Source organism: Acomys minous (assembly GCF_964271855.1).
Source record: "Acomys minous genome assembly, chromosome: 19".
Lineage (NCBI taxonomy): Eukaryota > Metazoa > Chordata > Mammalia > Rodentia > Muridae > Acomys > Acomys minous.
The window spans coordinates 28,282,263-28,303,012 of record NC_140499.1 but is presented as its reverse complement, the minus strand read 5'-3'; the positions used below and the strand labels follow the sequence as shown (position 1 = coordinate 28,303,012).

Below are 20,750 nucleotides of genomic sequence, written 5' to 3'. Positions count from 1 at the left end.
CCTCTGCCTCCCGAGTGCTGGGATTAAAAGTGTGCACCACCACCTCCTGGCCCCAATATATACATATGTTAAAAATAACTTTGGAGGTATGAGGCAGTATCATCGTGTGTTCAAGGCCAGCTTAAGCTATATGGTAAGCAAGACCCTATCTCAAAAACAGTACAGAAATTCCAAACAGTTCAGACACTAGTAAAATCCCAGGAAACTGCCACCAGCAAGAAACCATAGTAAAGCACAGCATGTATCATTCAGGTTGAGAAGGAATAATTGCCAGCGTTTGTTTGTTTGTTTGTTTGTTTACTTGGAGATTGGGTGGCCAGGGTGGTCTAGAATGTGGTAGTGCAGCTGAAGATGACTTCGACCTTATTCTTCCTCCACCACCAAGTGCTGGGATTATAGGTGTAAGTCACCGTGTTGGGCTAAAATTTCACACTGTGATTCTCTCCTATATATTTTACCTTTGTGTTCAGAACTGTCATCCTTGCGTAGGTTGTCATGTCAGTACCTTTCTTTATAGTTTCATCATTTATGAAAATGCTCCTAAGCAGTGTGTTATTTATTTGTAAAGTGTGACTCGGTCCCAGGCCGAGTTAGTCATCACAGGGCTCCCCAGAGAAGCAGCTTATGCAGGAGAGCTCACGTCACCCTGAGTTCCTGCGGAAGGGCTTTAGCTGTTAGCTCTTTGTTCAGCTGATACGGTCAGATAAAGGGGTCTGTTCTGTTGTTCTATGCGCAGGAGCGTGGTGGGTTTCCCAGCACAGAGAAACCGCTCACTCATCTCAGGCAGGAGGGGAAGGTGGAAGGAGTTCATAGATCAAGGCAAGGCAAACGTGCAGGCTTTCATGGCCTGTGTCCTCAGGAAGAGTGTCACTGTTGACACTAGTACGATGGTTCTCGTTTGTCACAGGAGACGCTTCAGTCAGTGACCTGTGGGGAGGCAGGATAGCCTGGTGCAGATCTGCCTGTCTGTGTCTTGGTGGCCAGGAAACAGAAGATTCAGACAGGAGCCGGGGACCAGGAAGTACTTACTATTCAAGGCTGTGGGTCCAGTGGCCTTCCTCCTCCGACTGGGTCCTGCCTCCCAAATGTCATTGCTCCCGTGTAGCCTCTTCAAAGTTTGACCCTATAGCTTCAAACCACTAATTGTGCGAGAGCCCTCGTGATAATGCTGTTTCTGGAAACGCCCTCACAGGTACAGCTAGGAGTGAGCTTTATCACTAGTCTTTTACATGTCCCCAATCCAGTCAAGTGGACAATCAAGATAATGACACATGGATGCAATCCCCACCTGTTGACTTTTAAGTATGGATGGACATAGCTGACATCCTGGAGATTGTCTTAGCCTTCTGGAAAATTCCTGTTGTCTTACTCTTGTGTTGGGTTACCTCTGTCTTGTGTGTTAAACTCTTTCTTAAAAATGTAAAAAAAATTTTTTTTACATACATACATATATATATATATATATATATATATATATATATATATATTTAATGTAGGAGTGCTCTGTCTGCATGTACACCTGCTTGCCAGAAGAAGACATCAACCCTATGTGGTTGCTGGGAATTGAACTCAGGACCTCCAGAAGAATAAATAGACAGTAGCTCTTAACCTCTGAGCCATCTCACCAGGCCACCTGAAATATTTCCTTAAGTTTACGTGCTTGCTTTTGCTTTTGTTTTCGGGGATAGGGTTTCTCTGTGTAGCCCTGACTGTCCTGGAACTCACTCTGCAGACCAGGCTGGCCTTGAACCCAATCCACCTGCTTCTGCCTCCCAAGTGCTGGGATTACAGACCTGCACCATCATGGCTTGTTTGCTTTGTTGTTGTTGTTTGCTTTTTTAATGGCCTAAGGCTGTGAGTTTGGTCTGGGAATTATAATAGATCAAAAGGAAAGCTTCTTCTCTGAAACACTTTATACTTAGACTGTGGACGGCTTTCTTGGGTCTGCCAGCACATCTCATACCCGTCCGCACACCGTCATTCTTCTCAGGGTCTGTTGCTCTTGTGTTTGTTGCAGTATCTTCCTTAGTGTAAGACGTACAACGGAAGTCTCTTACCTTTGCCTTAGTGGCCTTTCATAACGAAGTGTAGTATGCATGCTTTGAATTTACCTCTTAACCCAAAAGCCCTGATTATTTCTTCATCTCTTTTAATTAATTAATTTATCTATTGTTACTGTTTTTGTTTTCAGTTTTTTTTTCGAGATAGGGTTTCTCCGTGTAGCCTTGCCTGTTCTGGGTCAGGCTGGCCTCGAACTCACAGTGACCCTCCTGCCTCTGCAGGAGGTGTTGGGATTAAAGGCCTGTGCCACCACGCCCAGCTTCATTTGTCTCGTAAGACTTGAAAGATTATCGCAGCCAGACACTCCGTTTCTTTGTTTTCTGCATCCGTATATACAACTCAGGAAAATCACTGTGTGCACTGAATGAGATTGTGCGAACTAAGTCCAGAATTTCTCAACAGAAGCTTGATTGTTTTTTGAATTTGCTTTTGTAGGGAGGTGACGAGGTCCCTGAATACCCAGCAGTGATTGTGGAGCCAGTCCCCAGTGCAAGAGTAGAGCAGGGCTATGCTGCCCAGGTCCTGGTGTATGACGATGAGACCTACATGATGCAGGATGTGGCAGAGGAGCAAGAAGTTGAGACCGAGAATTCGGAAACAGGTAGATGTCTCAAAAAGTGTTTGTTATCTACAACTTTCATATAAAAAAATTGTTTTATGTGTAAAGGTGCTTTACCTGCTTGTGTGTCTGCACCGTGTATGTGCAGTTCCCACGGCAGCTAAAAGAGGGCATGGGGTCCCTTGGAGCTGGAGTTACAGATGGTTATGCATCACCATGTGGGTGCTGGGAACCCAACCCGGGTCCTCTGGAGGAGCAGCCAGTGCCCTTAACTGCTGAGCCATCTCTTCTGCCCCATGACTCATTTTGTGAGCTTCAGTATTGCTGTTGTTGGGGAATCTCATACCGAAGAACCTATTTTAAAATGCCGTCTAGCATAGTTTGGATATTGGTATAAAAATCTTTGTTTAAGAGAGTTTATATAAATATAATAGCATCCTATGTTATAATTCTTTGATATATAATAGCCTTAGAAGTTGTTTTGTTATTTTTTCTGGAACTACAAATACTCACTAGTTATTACTTATAAAAATCAGTGGGTTATTCAGTGATATTTTCTAATTAAAAAAAAAAGTATAGTATTCTCCCTTTACAGGCTGTGCCCATCTTTGAATCAGCATTGCTGGAGCAGTATCATTTTCTTTCCTTTCAATTTGAAGCATCTTTGCTGTCAAATCCCTCTTCCTTTTCTGTCTTCTTAGACATCCTTGTGTTTCCATCAGTTTGTATTTCATTAGCTGTGTGTGTTTGGGATTAGTGTGTGAAATACTTACAGAGATCTTTTTGTTTTTGCTATGACCATGAAGAAAATTTTTACATCATAATAAATAAAAATTATCATTATCTGTTAATGGTTTGAAAAAATTGTTACTATGAGTTTGCAACCCTAGTGAATTTTCTTTAGTGTGTGTGTGTGTATGTGTGTGTGTGTGTGTGTGTGTGTGTGTGTGTGTGTGTGTGTGTGTGTTTTCAGAGGAAAATTTGTGGAAATCAGTTCTTTCCTTCTATTATGTGAGCCTCAGGGAATCTCAGTTGTTCACCAGTGCTTTTGCATATCTTGACATCTCACTGGCTGGAAATTCTCAAATATTTAGACGAGCAAACTCTCCCCACTCAGTTTTGAGTGTCTGGTGTCTTTTGGTTCTGTGGTGCTCTATGGCGCCCTCTAAGTACTGCTGGCTTCTAGGCTCAAGGTGTTCTCTAATTTCTTCTTTTGTTGAGCATAGAGATTAGGAGTTGCCTTGTTTTTCCAAGCTAGGATGATGCCTGGTGCCTGGAGTGGTGCCTGACTCTAGGGGATTCTAGGCGATAACACGTTTCTTCTCTCTCTCTCTCTCTTTCTTTCTTTCTTTCTTTTTCTTTTGGTTTTTGTGAGACAGGGTTTCTCTCTGTAATTCTGGGTGTCCCTGGACTCACTTTGCGTACCAGACTGGTTTTGAACTCATGAAGATCCACCTGCCTCTGCCTCCTGAGTTCTGGGATTAAAGGTGTATGCCACCACGCCCGGATGAGATGACATGTTTCTTTTGCAGACTTTCACAGGCTGAAAGTAGACGTGTAGGCTCAGAACGATTGTTATTATTAATTAATATTTAATTTTATGGGTGGGTATTTTGCCTGCATGTACGTTTGTGCACCACATGTGTGCCTGGTGCTAGAAGTCTGCACTGGATGCCCACATTACAGGTGGTTGTGACCTGCAATGTGTTGGAATTATTTTTATAAAACTGTGGTTGTTTCTCTTACCTTCTCTCTTAACCCGGCTATCATACAAATACTTGAGACGCTTTTATATTTGTTTATAAAGCTTTACAACACAGTCTTACAGTTTAAGTCTGTTCTTAACTGTTTATGTTATCCTGACTCCATCTTTGCCAAAATCCCCAAGTTACTTGCTTTTTAGTTCATTTTTTTGCTCCGGCTGAATCTTCTCCATCTCTCCTGCACCTCTCTTGGCCCTCTACCAGTGGCAGAGTTCCCAGCTCCTACTTCCTCCTCTAACTCCTCCTCCTCTGGCTGGCAGGAAGTCCAGCCCTATTCTCTTCCCTGCTTAGCGATTGGCGTAAGCTATTATATTGGCATACCAGGGAACAATTGGAGAGCAGAGTTTACACAACATTGAGGCAGAAATCAGAATTTAAGCTACACAGTGACCTTATGCCTACAGCTATGTGAGTGTTGGCATTTGAACTTGGATCTTGTGGAAGAGCAGGCAGCACACTAAGTAATCTCTTAGATCTGAATTTTCCTCAAATGATTGATTGTGGCATAAAGTTAAAAGTGTAAATAATGAAAACAACAGTGCAGCATTTGTGTAAGCAGACACATTAGGGTGTTTAGTGCATTACAATGCCAGAGCATGTTGAGAAATGATATTGTATAATTGATGATAAATTCCTCATTAATTTAAATTAAATAATTTAAAATTAATTTTGAATAAGAAATGAATGTGACCCAGTTAAGGACTCCTGGGGGCCGTGGTTTCATTTGCAGGGTAGATGTTAGTGATTGTGATGTGAGGGTGGGGTGGGGGAAGGAGGTTGCAGCTGGGCATGGCGCACACATGTAACCTGGCTTCCTTAGAGTCCAAGACTCCAAGATTGTGGATTTAAGGCCAGTGACCCCACATGGAGAAAAACCAGTTGCTTTTGTAATTATTTTGGCAAGTTGTTTTTTGTTTGTTTATGTTTTGGTTTTTGAGACAGGGTTTCTCTGTGTAGCCTTTGCTGTCCTGGAACTCTCTCAGTAGACCAGGTCGCCCTCATGAGAACCACCTGCCTCTGCCTCCTGAGTGCTGGGATTACAGGCCTCAGCCACTATACCCAGCTAGATTAATTTTCTTAAACAGTGAAAGGAAGTGTTAGCCAGATCACTTCCATTACTCTAAAGTGGTAAAAGTTCCTCAGAGCTTCATTTTGTTTAGTTGAATTCTTTTCTTTTTTTTTTGGAAAGCTTTATTTGTTATGTATACAATGTTTTGCCTGTATTTCCACCTGCATACCAGAAGAGGCCAGTAGATCTCGTTATAGATGGTTATGAGCCACCATATGGTTGTTGGGAATTGAACCCAACCTCTAGAAGAGCAGGCAGTGCTCTTAACCCCAAGTTGCATTCTTGATCATATTTTAATGATTTTACAAGGATTATTAATAGCCATAGGTTAGTTTTTGTTTATGCACCCACCATGCCCCCCAAATAGTTTTTTATATCAGCACATCTGAGCTTGATTTTGTTTGTTTGTTTCTTTTCTTTTCTTTTCCTTTCCTTCTTTCTTTCTTTCTTTCTTTTTTTTTTGTAGCCTTGGCTCTCCTGGATTTACTTTGTAGACCAGGCTGGCCTTGAACTCAACAGCACTCTGCCTGCCTCTGCCTCCCGAGTGTTGGGATTAAAAGTGTGTGCCACTACGTACGTCGATTTCGTTTCTCTTTAAAAGAACTATACACTTAAGTGCATATGCTCCTGAGCAAGCATATGCAGATGGTTATGCATATGCATATGCACGGCTGGGCTGTGGTTTTAATTGCTAAGGGATTAGGATGGGGTGGTCATTTTTTGCGGTATTAAAAGTTTATAGCTAAAAATCTGAACATATAGATATTTAAAGAAATGTCACTGAGAGGAAAAGGAAAGGAATCCAAGGTCTCAGTTTTTATCTGGTGAGCTGAGAGGATTAAGTTCATAGAAGAAGGCTGCTGAGGTGGTCAGTGGGTGCTGGGGCTGGGGCTGGTCCTGCTAGCCTGCTGGCTTGTTTGATCCCCAGGACCTGTGTTGAGTTGGAAGGAAAGAACTGCCTCCACACAGTTGTCCTCTGACGTCCAGATGTGCACCATGGCACATGAGTGCATGCACACACACATCATGAACACATATGATTGAGAAAGCATACAGAATAAGATTTCCGTGTAAAATTTTAAGAGATATTTCCTGGAATACTTTTAAACTATAGTGTTCTCTCTCCCTCCCCGACCCCCCTCTCTCTGTCTCTCTCCCCCTCTCCCCCTCCCCCTCCCTCTCCGTGTGTGTGTGTGTGTGTGTGTGTGTGTGTGTGTGTGGTTTGTTTTTTGAGACAGTGTTTTTGTGTACCCCTGGAACTCAGTATGGCCTCCAGGTCACAGAAGCAGGACTGCCTCTGCCTCCCAAGTGCTGGGATTAAAGGCGTGCGCCACAACACCTGGCTTATGCTTCATATTTTATCAGGCTAACGTAATAGTTAATTTAACTTGTTCTACAGCTCTGATGCTCACATTGAAGTTTTTTTTTTCTTTTCTTTTCTTACTCTGTACCCAAACATGCCTGTGCCAAAAACCCTATCCTCCTTTTGAAGCAGGGCGGGGCTAGGTTTCTAGTTTCCGTTACCTTGTGTGTGAGGGCACTCTCATTTTTATAGTAATTATGGTCTATTTCACTTATCTTTCTTTTAGGAGTCTCCATTTTCCTCTCATAACTTAGGGGTGATGCTAACGTCCTCTTATATGTTGTAGGGAAAACTGAGTACTGTAAAACCTTTAAAAGAGGTGTAGTCATCTAATCCCATAACAAGTGCCTGTGAGGATGCTAAAGATCAGTGATCATAAGATTTTCTAGGAGCAGCAATAGGCTGTGGAGGGTGAGCTTGTCTTTGGGGGTCGGAAATAACTCAGAGCTGCCACACTTCCCTGCACTGGTGTACTGACAGGGATGCAATGACAGGGAGGTGTTTACTAGACTCTCTACAGAGATTTGACAATATAGATTTGTTGTTGTTTTTGAGACAGGGTTTCTCTTGTAGCTCTGGCTGTCCTGAATTCTCTTTTGTATACTAGGCTAGTGACAAAATAGTTTTTAATGTTCACCTTAAAATATATGATGATAAGAAATAAGTCTGAATCACTTTCAGGAGTTAGAAATTAAGCAGATAAAACTGCAAGACTTAGAGGCTCTTAGGGAGGAAGTGGTACCATGGACCTCACATCTCTGTATGTAGAACAGATTCTGCGTACAGGCTGGGGTGTGGCCTAGTGGTAAAGTGCTTACCTGGCATGCGCAAGGCCCTATGTTCAATCTCAATTACAGTTATAAACAAACAAATACAACTTAAACAGAAATTGTTGGGGCAAGAGGCAGGAAGGGCGGCAGTTGTTAAGGCTGCCTTGAGAAATATTAAAAGAGTAGCCGTAGGAACTGAGGGCTACATTACATCATCCCATGTCAAATCTAACCTGACATTACAGACCAAGAGGAGGGAGGGTTAGTCCTCCAACACTCTGCAGCAGAGCTGTTTCCATTCTTGGCTCCCAGGCTCAGGGGAGGGACCAATTACTCAACTACTCAAATGCGAAGGAATTGCCCTGGAGAAGGGGTCACCTCGGGAAAATCTGGGACCTTGGCCAAAGGATGTACCTGGTTGCATGGCAGAGCCATAGTGAAGGAGCCAGTATTACGTGCCCTAGTCTTACTCTTCCCCTTCCCTGGTCCCCTGCCCAGCCTCTCCGTTGAGCGGGCCTGGCTGAAGCTGTGTGAGCTCCATTGAGAGAGCTGGAGGGCAGATGGAAGCTGCCTAGTGTAGCTGCAGCCCAGTGACTAAAGGTCAGAGACAGATTTGGGAGTCATCGTTGAAGCTGCGGAAAAGTATTGGAGAACATCCCTATGGGCGAGGATAGTACAGACTACAGACAGCCGAATAAGAAAATGACAGAGAATTAAGCAGTCAGTTTTAGAAATGTTTGTATTTTGAGAACATGAAGAATTATAAAAGCAAATATGAGAAAGCATTCTGGGGGATGGAGTTTAAATTTTTTTTTTTAGCCTTTTAAGCATCTTTCTTTGGCAGGAGAGAGTACTGACTTCACTTGGCTAGTTCTCCCTTCTCCATAGCACTTACTTGGCAATGTTTAAACTTTTCAGAGTGTTTTACTATTATAAAATAGGAATTTAAGACTGTAAGGATGTCATGAGAGAAATACTCGAAGCACAGTTCCCAAACAAGTCTTCCCTGGATTTTATTAGCAGCTTCTTGTATGCCTCCAGGGTTGACAGGTCTGCTGTGCATTCAGTCAGAACAGTTAACTTAGATTACATTTGTTGTATTTTTCTTTCATTTCCATGTTAAAAAAAGAAAAAAATCAAAGAAAACACATACCATCAGCAAGCATTTTTTCTTGTCATTTTTCTTAGATTACTGCACTTGTCAGCCAGCCTATAAGTCACTGCTGCACTTGCCAGCCAGCCTACACCTCACTGTACTTGTCAGCCAGCCTACAGCCCACTGCACCTCCCAGCCAGCTTATAGAACACTGCACTTGTCAGCCAGCCTACAGCCCACTGCACTTGTTAACCAGCCTACAGCTCACTGCACCTCCCAGCCAGCTTATAGAACACTGCACTTGTCAGCCAGCCTACAGCCCACTGCACCTCCCAGCCAGCCTACAGCTCGCTGCACTTGTCAGCCAGCCTACAGCCCACTGCACTTGTCAGCCATCCTATAGCTTACTGCACTTGTCAGCCAGCCTACAGCTCACTGCACTTGTCAGCCAGCCTACAGCTCACTGCACTTGTCAGCCAGCCTACAGCCCACTGCACTTGTCAGCCTACAGCCCACTGCACTTGTCAGCCTACAGCCCACTGCACTTGTCAGCCAGCCTACAGCCCACTGCACTTATCAGCCAGCCTACAGCTCCTTGTTTGCCAGACTTCAAAGGCCACTTTTGTTCCAAGCTCAGTGGCCCTCAGTCATCCAGAAGTAGGTCCTTCATCACCTGGCCTTACCTTTGGGGAGTCTACCCTCCCAGCTCTTTTCCTTTCTGACTTTCACAAGGACTTCTCAAAACATACCGTGCTTCCTCGCCTGTTTCCTCTCCTGTCGTATACTTAGCACTATCTGTTCTAGTCCCAGGTACCCAAGACCTTGTGTACAGTTATGGCCAACATGAATCACTCTTGACCTTCCATTCTGCTATGCAGATCTAGTTACTTTCTTATGTTGTTGTATGTGCCCTGTCCCTTCGTAGAGAGGATACAAGTAGGCTTGAAATTGTGTGTGTGTGCGCGTGTCTGTGTGTGTCTGTATGTGTTTCCTTTTTGTTGAACATGTGAAAGGTAGTGAGGGATACAAACGAAATCAATAGAGTTTGCCGTTAGTATTTTAGTTAATCAAGAACCATTTCCTGCCCAGGTGTGGTAACACGTGTCTGAAATCTTAGGAGTTGGGAAGCTGAGGCAGGAGCATGGTAAGTGAGTCCAGCTAGGTTACATGGAGCCAGAACCCAGTTTCAGACAAACAAATGAAGGAAAGAAAATAAGGGAGAGTGACATATATATGTTTCTATAAAGTCATCTGGGTGTGGTGGCGCCCACCTTTAATCCCGGCACCTGGGGAGGCAGAGGCAGGAGGATCACAAAGTGAATCCAGGACAGCCAGGGCTACACAGGGAAACCCTGCTTTGAAAAACAAAACAAAAGTTTAAATATAAAAGTCTTCAGGATTTCTTTATTGAATAACCTAATGTTACTCAGAATTTTGAAAGTCATTCAAAAATACCTGAACATGGCCATATATAAAGTATTGTAGCCAGGCATGGTGGTGCATGCTTGTAATCCCAGTACTTGGGAGGCAGAGGCAGGCAGATCTCTGTGAGTTCGAGGCCAGGCCAGTCTACAAAGTGAGTCCAGGACAGCCAGGACTATTACATAGAGAAACCCTGTCTTGAAAACAAAGAGCAAAACAAAACAAAAGAAAGAAAAAAAGAAAGAAAATATTGTAGCAAACCTTTAATGTTGTCACATTAGATAAACTATATGTCAAGTTACAGTTGATTTTAATAATTTTGATCATACCTAAGCATTTTTTTACTATAAAAGTAATATATGATCAATGGAAAATTTGAGAAGTTTTAGAAAGAGTAAACAGACTGAAAGTCACCACTTTTGTGAGACAGATTGATACTTTTGAATATCTAACTAACACAAATTTGCAAGTGATGTGTTTTAACCTTTTAAAAATTAATAATATTACTATTTGATATGTCTTATTATGCTGCCCAGGTTGGCCCTAAGCCACAGGCTCAAGCAGACCTTCTGCCTCAGTTTCCCAAGTAGCTGGAGCGATTTGCCTGTGCTACCCTGCTCCTCTGAGCACTGCTTTTTGAAGTTGTGCTATTTTTTGTAGTTGTTCTGAGAATGCATCACAAGAAGATTTCAGCCTCTGTAAGGTTCCTACAGCTCTGAGTAGTCGTGGCAGGACTTTACGGTGTATTCCTCCACCAAAGTATAAAAAGTTATCCTTGTACTTAATTACCAAGAAAATCTAAAAAGTCTGTTCTCATGGGCTGGCCTGATGGCTGCTGAGTGGGTGAAAGGTCTTGGCACCACAAGCCTGATGACTTGAGTTCCATCCCTGGGACTCACATGGTGGAGTGAGAGACGACCCTTGAAGGTCAGCTCTGACTTCCATACACTTGTACACCCACATGCATACTCACAAATATACAACAAATTAAAAACATTTAAAACTGTTTCAGTGAGCAACAAAAATTGTATTTAAAATTAGTTGAAAGCTAGAACAGTAAGACTTTGTATGAAATTTAATAAGAAAGTAATGGTTACTTTTTAATAAATGAACATTGAGGTTTATCAGCACAGTTTGAAAAAGTCAGATTTCTTTATTGAGATGTCAGAAGCCGGACTTCTGTCTTGAAGACTCAGGACGAGTCTGTCTGATGAGCTGTGATAACTTCCATATTTGTTATATCATCAGAAACCCTCCCTGTGGCACAAACGGACTCTTTTAATTAGAAAATATTGTTGCCACAGGGAGGTAGAAGATCGACTTGAGGAATTGGGGACCTGAAAAGGAGCCCCAGGCCTAGGATTACCTGAAGGTGAAACAGATTGAGCCAGGAGGAAGACAATGCTGGTAGGTTGGCTTTTAATTTATTAAGAATGTTTGTGGTGTCATGTTTCATTACAGTTATTTCATCTACCTCTATCGTATTTTTGTTTAAAGAGTGACAAAGATCCCTCCTTAAGAAGAAATGATAAAGTAGTATTTTTTTCACCAGAACAGTTTGCTACCCAAGTTGTTACCTTACTTGCCCTGGTAACTACTCCTGTGGGTAAGTTCCGGGACTGAGGCCCTGATGCTGTGCTCAAGATCCCTTCTCCTCCTCCCCCTGTTGTTTCCTCTCCCAATACAGATGGTTTCTAAATCCTTTAAAAATGGTTTCTTTCAATTGTCTGTTGTCTTGGGGTTGGCAAAACATGAACCTCAAAGCTTATTCGAGTTTTTATTTTCTGTAACTAACTGAATTATAATTGTACTGTGACTAAAATTATCTGGAAGGCATTAATATTTCAATATCTATGTTTCCTTTAACCCGAGAGGCCATCAGTGGTTAAAAACACTACTTTTATACCAGTGGTGGGTAAGAGATCACCAATTATAAGACACATCCCAATTTCAGAGATCTCAAAATGTGAAAAACTGAATCTTAGAATTAGTGAAATAAAATATTTTATGATTATGAATCCTTCCCAAATCTCCAATCCCCATTTACATTAAAAGTATTTAGTTTATGATAAATGGGGGTGAGCTGCAGGGTGGGGCTTATGCGTGTTTCAATAGCTTTTAGACTTCTTCACTGTCTTTTAAGACAAGATTCTAAAATCCAAAACATTTGTCGAGAGTGATGGATCATACCTGTAATCCTAGCGCTTGTGAGGCTGAAACAGGAGGATCATTAGTTCAAGGCCACCATGAACTTTGTAGCTAGAGCCTACCTTAAAAACAAAACAGATGGGGGGCCGGGCATGGTGGCGCACGCCTTTAATCCCAGCACTTGGGAGGCAGAGGCAGGCAGATCGCTGTGAGTTCGAGGCCAGCCTGGTCTACAGAGTGAGTCCAGGACAGCCAAGGCTGGCTAGCTTCTTCCCTAGTATTTGCAGATGTTCTTGGCGTCTACCGTACATTTGCTCTCTTTGCTCGTAACAGATTCTGGCCTGTGCATGTGGCATGAGTTTCTCATACTGTTTAGGGAGAAGGTTAGGACTCAAGTGTGTTCTCTCTTGATGGTCAGAAGCTTTATTTTATTTTGCCACCTGAAGAATTAGTTTTATTGCTGATTTGGGGTAGCATTTTCTTCCATTATTAAGGTGGTACATTTCTCTGACTATAAATTTCTCAAACTTAAGATTTTTTTTTTCTTAGAACATTCAAGCCTGGGAAGGTCTTTTTCACTGCTCTCTTTACAAAACAATGCGGGCTGTAATTTCTACTTTGAAATTTCTTTAACAAATGTAATGTAGTGGGAAAATACACATTTATTATTGGCTAAAATGTTGCAGATAAGCTGGGCATGGTGGCACACACCTTTAGCTCCAGCACTTGGGAGGCAGCAGCAGGTGGATCTTTGAGTTTGAGGCCAGCCTGGTGTACAGAGTGAGCCCAGGACAGCCAAGGCTACATACGGAAATCCTATCCCGAATTCCCTCTCCCCCAAAAACAAAAACAAAAACTCACAGATACTGTTAAAACACCATCGCTTATGCTGGAATTTAAAACTTAGTTTGGCATGGTGGTGCACACTTTTCATCTCAGCACTCAGGAGGCAGGTGGATCTGTGAGTTCAAGACCAGGCTGGTCTATAAAGCCTGTTCCAGGACATACAAGGCTATACAGAGAAACTGTGTCTGAAAAATCAATGACAACAAAAGATGTTAAGCTTCACTTAGAAGCCATTGAAATATCATTTCTAGTTCTCATCCATGTGTTTAATTTTTGTTTGTTTGTTTGTTTGTTTGGTTTTTTCGAGACAGGGTTTCTCTGTGTAGCCTTGGCTATTCTGTACCTGCTTTGTAGACCAGGCTGCCTCCGATTTCACAAAGACCCGCCTGCCTCTGCCTCTCTGACTGCTGGGATTACAGGTGTGCACCACTGCACCTGGCTCCCTCTTCTTTTATTTAAAAACACTTTACTACTGCTGCGTGTCTGTGATATCTGTGTATGAGCACACATATGCCGTGAAACAAGTGTAGAAGTCAGAGGACAGCTTCCAGGAGTCAGTTCTTTCCTGCTGTGGGCTCTGGGAGTCAGGCTCAGGGTCATGTTTGTATGGCAAGTGCTTTTACTGGGTCCCCATTTTCTCCTCTCTCCCCCACCCCACCCCACCCCCATTCTGTGCAGTACTTGGGATTGCATGAGGGTCTCAGGCTCTAAGCAGGTGCTGTACAGTAAAGCTATAGCACCCCGCTTGCAGCCCTGATTTGCTTTAAGGGGTAAAAAAAAACGAAAAACCAACCTCTCAAATCTATTGTGCTAGTTTTTCATGGCATTAGTTTCATTGATTATTATATTGGTTTGAGTTTTCTTTTATCTGTATGACAGATCGTCTCTTATCACAGTTGCGTTTCCAATCTACGTGTACATTAGAATTATTTGAGGGGTTTATAAAAACACAGACTTATGGGATAGAGTATTCCTTACATTTTGTTTTTCCAAATGAGAGCTTGTTATATTTGTTACTTAGGCTAGGCTGGTTTCTAACCTCTCAGGTCAAATGATCCTCCTGCCTCAGCCTTCCTAGAACATAGGGCTACAGCTGCTCACTGTCATACCTGGCGGGCATCTTTCTGGTTTCATCGGTCTGTGGTTTGACTTGACATTTTCACTCTCCTAAGTCTTTCGGTGGTGTGAATGTTGTTGGTCATAGGACATTCTTTGATAACTTCCCTTGACTGCTAGGAACAGTTACAGGAAAGGAGAGCTGCTGTTGACCTAAACATCCAATGATCACTGTAGTCTCTTACTCTGATATAATTACCACAATAGTAGTGAGGGGTCAGTAAAGATGTTAAAATTCAGGGCTGGATAGATGGCTCAGAGATTAAGAGCACTGACTACTTCTCCAGAGGTCCCGAGTTCAATTCCCAGCAACCACATGGTGGCTCACAGCTATCTATAATGTGATCTGATGCCTTCTTCTGGCCTGCAGGTGTACATACAGGCAGAACACTGTATACATAATGATAAATATGTCATTTTTAAAAAAGATGTTAAAATTCTTTTCTGTGCTCAAAAGAATACAATATATTATTACCTTTAATTTTTGCATAAGGACTATTGCGATGGCATAATGACTGAAGATGCTTGTCATCACCCTGGGATGAGTTTGGCTCCTAGAGGTCACATGGTGGAAGGGAGGGACTGTTGTCTTCTGACTTCCACACTCAGACTGTGGTATGGGCATCTTTGCAACACACGACAAATACATGCAAAGTAATTAATAAAGGTTCATTGATCACCTACTATACGTCAGGTACTATTTAAGGCATGGGCTGCAGTGACAGATAAGATAGCAGTTTCTGCACTTTGGGACTTAATGTAGAGAACATGTAAGTTTATCACATTTGAAAGTTCCTGTCATAAATCGGAGTATATAGCAACTGAAAATTCTCTTTGGATAACGTAATATTTAGAAAGAGACTGGAGAAAACCGGTGGCTCATTCTTGTCAAGCAGTGGTGGCACAGATGCCCTTTCCCAGCTTCTTACATACAGTTAGTTGAGATGCTGGCAGTCGTAACGTAGGCTACGTTTAACTTTCACCTGGTGAAGAGGCACACCTTTAACCCCAGCATTTGGGAGACAGAAGCAGGTAGGTCTCCATGAGTTTGAGGCCAGCCTAGTATACAAATGGAGTTTCAGGACTGCTAGAGCTACATAAAAGACAGGGGGGAAAAAGTCTAAACATTTCATCATTGAAGACATAGCTTTAGAGGCAGAGGAGCTAATGTGTCAAATGGGATGAGCTAATGTTCTAAATGTTGTCATTGTGTGTGTGTGTGTGTGTGCGCGCGCGTGTGCGTGTGCGTGTGTGTGGTGATGGTGGTGATATATTTTCCTGTCCTTTACTTTCTCTATCTCCCTTTTCTCTCTTTAAAATCTTTCAGGTGAGTTCTATCACACAGAGGATGAAATTCAATAATTTTTTTTTTTCTTTGCAGTGCTGGGAATTAAACTCAGGCCCTTACAATTGCAATGCAAGCATTCTGCAGCTGAACCATCCTCCCTCTGTTTTTGTTTTTTCAGAAGATTCTTTCCTGCCTTGGCTTCAACCTTCCAAGTGCTGGGACTGTAGACATGTGTTACTATGCCCAGCATTACTTTGGGAGCTTGAGACACTTAAAATTTGCCTCCTTTCATATATTTAGAAGTAGTAAGGGCAACCAAAACCAACAACAAAAAACAAACAAACAAACAAACAAAAATCCTACCAAAACCCAAAACCTCTCAAACATGCAGAGTCTCATTATTCCATTGCTAGGCATGTTCTGAGGGTTGTATATATGTTAACACTTTACACTTAGGAGTGCCATGCTAAATTACTTTTCTGAGTATAGAAGCAGGATTTACACTCAGGGTTAGTTGGCTCAAGAGCACAGCTTCAAGCACCATAGTGTGATGAATTGTAGTATTGGATTCCTTCTACATACACACACACAGACACACGCACATGCACACGCACATGCACACGCACATGCACATGCTGACTCTTCACTGCTTCTGTTAATCTAGATTCTGTTGGGTGTTGGCTGGAGAGATGGCTCAGCGGCTACGATCCTTAGCTGTTCCTCCAGCGGATCCAGGTTTGATTCAGCACTGTGACTCAAACATCTGAAGTGCAGTTCCAGGGCAACCAGTGCCTTCTAACATCCACACGCACTGCTTGAAAGGTGGTGCACAGACACACATACATGTAGGCAAAGCAGTCACAGTCATGAAAAATATGTACATATTAAAAAAGTGAACTTTTAAGAAGTTCTATTAGGTCTCGGCATATGCTAGCTTAAAAAAATATTTATTTTGATTTTATGTGTATGCGTGTAAGCCACATGTGTGCAGGTTACTTTGGAGGCCAGAAGAGGGCATTGGATCTCCTGGAGCTGGAGGTACAGATGGTTGGGAGCCACCTGATATGTATGGGGGGAACCAAAGTGGGGTGCTCGCAAGAGTAGGAATTGCCTTTATCGTCGAGCCATTTCTTCAGCCCCAGCACACACTGTTTACTGTCTGGGACAGATTGCCTTCCATTTTTCAGTTTCTCTTTTGACATTTTTACTGTGGGCTAGCACCTACAGCTTAGAGATAAACTAGGATACTGTATGAGGAAGTAAAAGAGAAACGGCTTGAATTTTTGGAAATGTGGAGTTAGTGTAAATTTGGTGAAGTGGAGGAGGAAGAAAAGTATGGAGCCTTTGCCTGGGAGCAGCGCATGAGAGGTCTGCATGCAGGGCTGGCTCGGCAAGGCGCTTCTGCAAGTTAGTCAAACTGATTCAAAGTCTGGCTGTGGTTTGGTGCCATCTGGTGGCGCTTATGTGCTTTTCTGGGTGTTCTTTGTTGACAAGAGTAGCAGATGGAAAACAGTTACAGCTTTTTGTTTTCCCTTTTGTTCTTTTTGAGAGAGGATTTCATGTAGCTCAGGCTTGCCTCAGATGTTCAGGATAGTGAAGAAGTATTCAAACTCCTCTCCCTGCTTTTCCCTTCCCCCCCTCGCGTGTGGACTGCAGGCATGAGCAGCCTTGCTCAGCTCTTGGATGCTGTGCTTGGAGGACCCTCCCTCTCCCACAGGACCAACATCCGTGGGGAAGCTGTCATCCCAGGACCTGGGAAGCTGTGAGTTCAAGACCAGCCTGGGCTACGTAATCAGATCTTGTGTTCCAAACAAACCTCACTGCCGCTCAAGTTCCTTATATAAAGTGGCGTGCTTCTGAGTAGCCCTTGCGCACTCTGTGTGCTTACATCACGTCCTTCTAATACTTAATAACTGGGTGCTGTACAGGAAAAGGGCTCTCCGTGGTCAGTACCAATCCAACCCCCTACCCCAAATATTTTCAGTTCGTAGGTGGTTGAACTCGAGGATGCGGAACTCCTTGGATTCATTGACTTAGTGAATTCATATAGCCATGAAGTTTTACCCGGATGTATTATTATGTTTGCATTTATTTGGTTGAATTTTCATGATGTGCCTCATAAACTCCCAGTAGACTCTTTTCTAATTTATTGAGAAGACATCACGAGCCAGAACAGAGCTCTAAGAATTTTGTGGTTTACTTAGAGACTGACGAGCTGTGCAGCTGAAGTTCCGCTGCTTCAGCGGCTGCAATAGGTGTGGTTAGAGAGAAAGCTAGAAGGGATCAAGTCAGACAGTGTGAGCGAAGCAGAACTTGTAGCTCTGATACCAAGTGTGGTTGCACATGCCTGTGGTCCTCTCCATCAGGAAGTTGAGGCAAAATGATTGTGAGTTTGACCCAGTGTGGGCTACAGTATAAGACCACATCCTCAAACAAACCAGAACCCAGGAAACATAGCTTGCAAAATACTAAAGTGGGGTTAGACTAGGGAATAATAAATTAAACTTATTCTAGCTTAATAAACAGGGAAAATGATGGTTGTCAGTCATAAATCAGGATATAGAAGTCTAAATTATATCAGTCATTTACTGTGTTCTTAAACACATCTGCTATTTATAATAGCCTCAGCAAAAGTAGACCGAATAGTAGAAGCAGGTGACAAATAACAGATAAAAAATAAAAATTTATAAAATGGATAAACATTTCACCAGAAAAATAATAGCTGAAGGAAATGGCAGCAATAAAAAAAAAGCTTAGGGTGTGGGCAGGAGAGATGGCTCAGAGGTTAAGAGCACTGGCTATTCTTCCAAAGGTCCTGAGTTCAATTCCCAGCAACCACATGGTGGCTGATAACCATCTATAATGAGATCTGGTCCTCTTCGGATATTCAGGCAGAATACTGGATAAACAATAAATAAGTATTTTAAAAAGCTTAGGGTGAATATCTTTAATTAAGACAAAGAGGCTCTAAAAGTTGGGCGTGGTGGCTCACACCTGTAATCCCAGCACTTGTGAGGCAAAGGCAGGTGGATTGCTGTGAGTTTGAAGCCAGCCTGGTCTACAAAGCAAGTCCAGGACAGCCAAGGTTACACAGAGAAACCTTGTTTCCAAAAACAAACAAACAAACAAACAAACAAAAAGCAAAGAGGTCCTTAAAATGTGGGGAAGAGTATTTCTGAAGTCAAACCATTAATTTCTGTGCATTTAAAAAATACAGCTGTGAAGCAGAAAAGGCAAAACCAAGGTGTAAAGCAGGTTGCCATGATTAAATAATAGTATTTAATAGTATTATGGGGGGGCACTGGAGAGATTGTCTAGTGGTTAGGAGCACTTACCACTTTTCGAGAGGACCCAAGTTCAGTTGTCAGTACGGTTCCACAGCCACCTGTAACCCCTGTCCTAGGGAATCCGACACCTTCTGGCCTTGATAGACACCTACATACATACAGCACATATTCACACAGACACATGCATTTAAAAAAGAATCTGACTAGGTCGTAGCAGCACATGCCTTTATCCCAGCACTTGGGAGGCAGAGGTGGAAGGATCTCTGCCAGCCTAGTTTATAGAGTTGAGTTCTAGGACAGCCAGGGCTACACAGAGAAACCCTGTCTTGAAAAATCAAAAAACCAAAGCAAATAAAAAACCAAAGAACCAACAACCAACCAAGCAAACAAAACATAAGTCAAAAGAAAACTTTGAATAAGCTGTTGCTAAGGAAATTGAACATTTATAAAATAGATAATGCTGAAAGTATATGAAATTATGGGGGCAGGCGGGAAGGTTAGCCATAATGAAAGCTATATGAAAAAAGGGTGTTGCAAACTTGTAAGCTAATGAAGAATGTTATTAGAGACAGGACTGAAGATGTCCTGCATGGCTGGCGGTGCTGCTCCCAGGGCCTTGCTTCACTGCACGGCAGCCCCTGCCCAGGTGTGGACGCCTTCGTGTGAGTGGTTGGTGGTTTCCAGGGTCCTCTAGAGCAGGACTGGCTTTGGCCGTTTCTGCCTGCCCTGAGCTGGCTGTAAGACCATAGGCTTTGGTTGCAGGACCTAGAGAGCAGCTGGGACTGGGTTAGAAACTTCCTGTCTGCTGGCCAGCTTTCCTAGTGCTGGACAGCCGCCATGCAGGTTGCTGGGAGACCAAGGCCTTAAGAGTTTTGTACAGCTGTGAATGCTGTGAACTCCCAAACCAACCTGCTACGAAGGTGTGTCCTTGTCTCTGCTTGAATTTGAGCCTGGTGACACAGGAAGGAACCCATACACGGGGCCTTAAACCTCATCAAAAACACATGGCTGGGGAAGTTATAGGCTCCAGTAGGGAACTTAGAATTGTTGTTTAAATTGATACAGAGTCAAAGTGCCTTATGAGCATCTAGCTCACACCCACAAACAAATGCTAAGCCTACTCTTTTGTTTTTTGATTTTTGATCTTGTTTTTGGAGACAACGTTTTTCTATCCAGGCTTGGCTGTCCTGGACTCCCTTTGTAGACCAGGCTGGCCTTGAACTCACAGCGACCCACCTGCCTCTGCTTCCTGAGTGCTGGGATTACAGGTGTGCACCACTGCACTGGCTGCTATGTTTGCTCTTAATGACAGACATAATCCTGGTGAATCTGGAGATCTACAGCTGCTCTAGGTTCTGAGAGTAAATGTCCTAAACAAGACATTTCTGTCACCACCTATGGGGCTCAGGAAATAAGGAGAAGGGCTGTGTGTAAAGTGCCACGTGGGCATGATGCAGCCGCTCGTGAACTCACAGAAGATGCAGTTACCTGCATTAGGAATGGCACATGACTAGACCTGCCAACAGGCACTTGGGGGTGGGGGATGGCCTCATAGGTCCTCTCCCTCCATGCTGAATGACTGGATGCCAAAACCTTCTAGGAGGGGGGAGTCATGTCTTTTAGTTGTCCCCTGAGCTCCAAAGGATAGTTCTAAATTCATGATCACACAGGTGATTAAATTCAGTGGTTCGCAAAACCAAAGCAAAACAGCATTAATGTGGGAAGGGATTTCTAAGGAGGAAGAGGATAACAGGAGTGGAAAAGGAGAGTAATTAGAATGCAGTTTATGCATGTATGAAATACTGACAAAAATACCTGTTAGAAAATTTTAAAGTGAAATTAGGTCTGTGAGATGGTGCAGCAGGTAAAAGCACTTGCTGTCAAGCTCGGCAGCCTGTGTGGGAGGAGAGAGCCAAGTCTCCCAGTTGTTCCCTGACCTCCACACGTGTGCTGTGGCATGCG

At 43.0% G+C, this 20,750-nt stretch overlaps 1 protein-coding gene across 5 annotated transcripts in view; it reads left to right on the top strand.

Annotated features, from left to right (window-relative positions):
* Positions 1-20,750, top strand: part of ELF2 (E74 like ETS transcription factor 2) — an 81,091-nt gene that overhangs the window by 27,811 nt on the left and 32,530 nt on the right. For 4 of the 5 annotated variants that reach the window (XM_084769019.1, XM_084769018.1, XM_084769016.1 and 1 more), the window contains exon 4: positions 2,497-2,662. In XM_084769019.1, the coding sequence (XP_084625145.1) occupies positions 2,497-2,662 (166 nt within the window). Of the gene's footprint in view, positions 1-2,496; positions 2,663-11,410; positions 11,511-20,750 lie in introns of those variants that run through there. The other variant, XM_084769022.1, reaches the window with a different exon arrangement.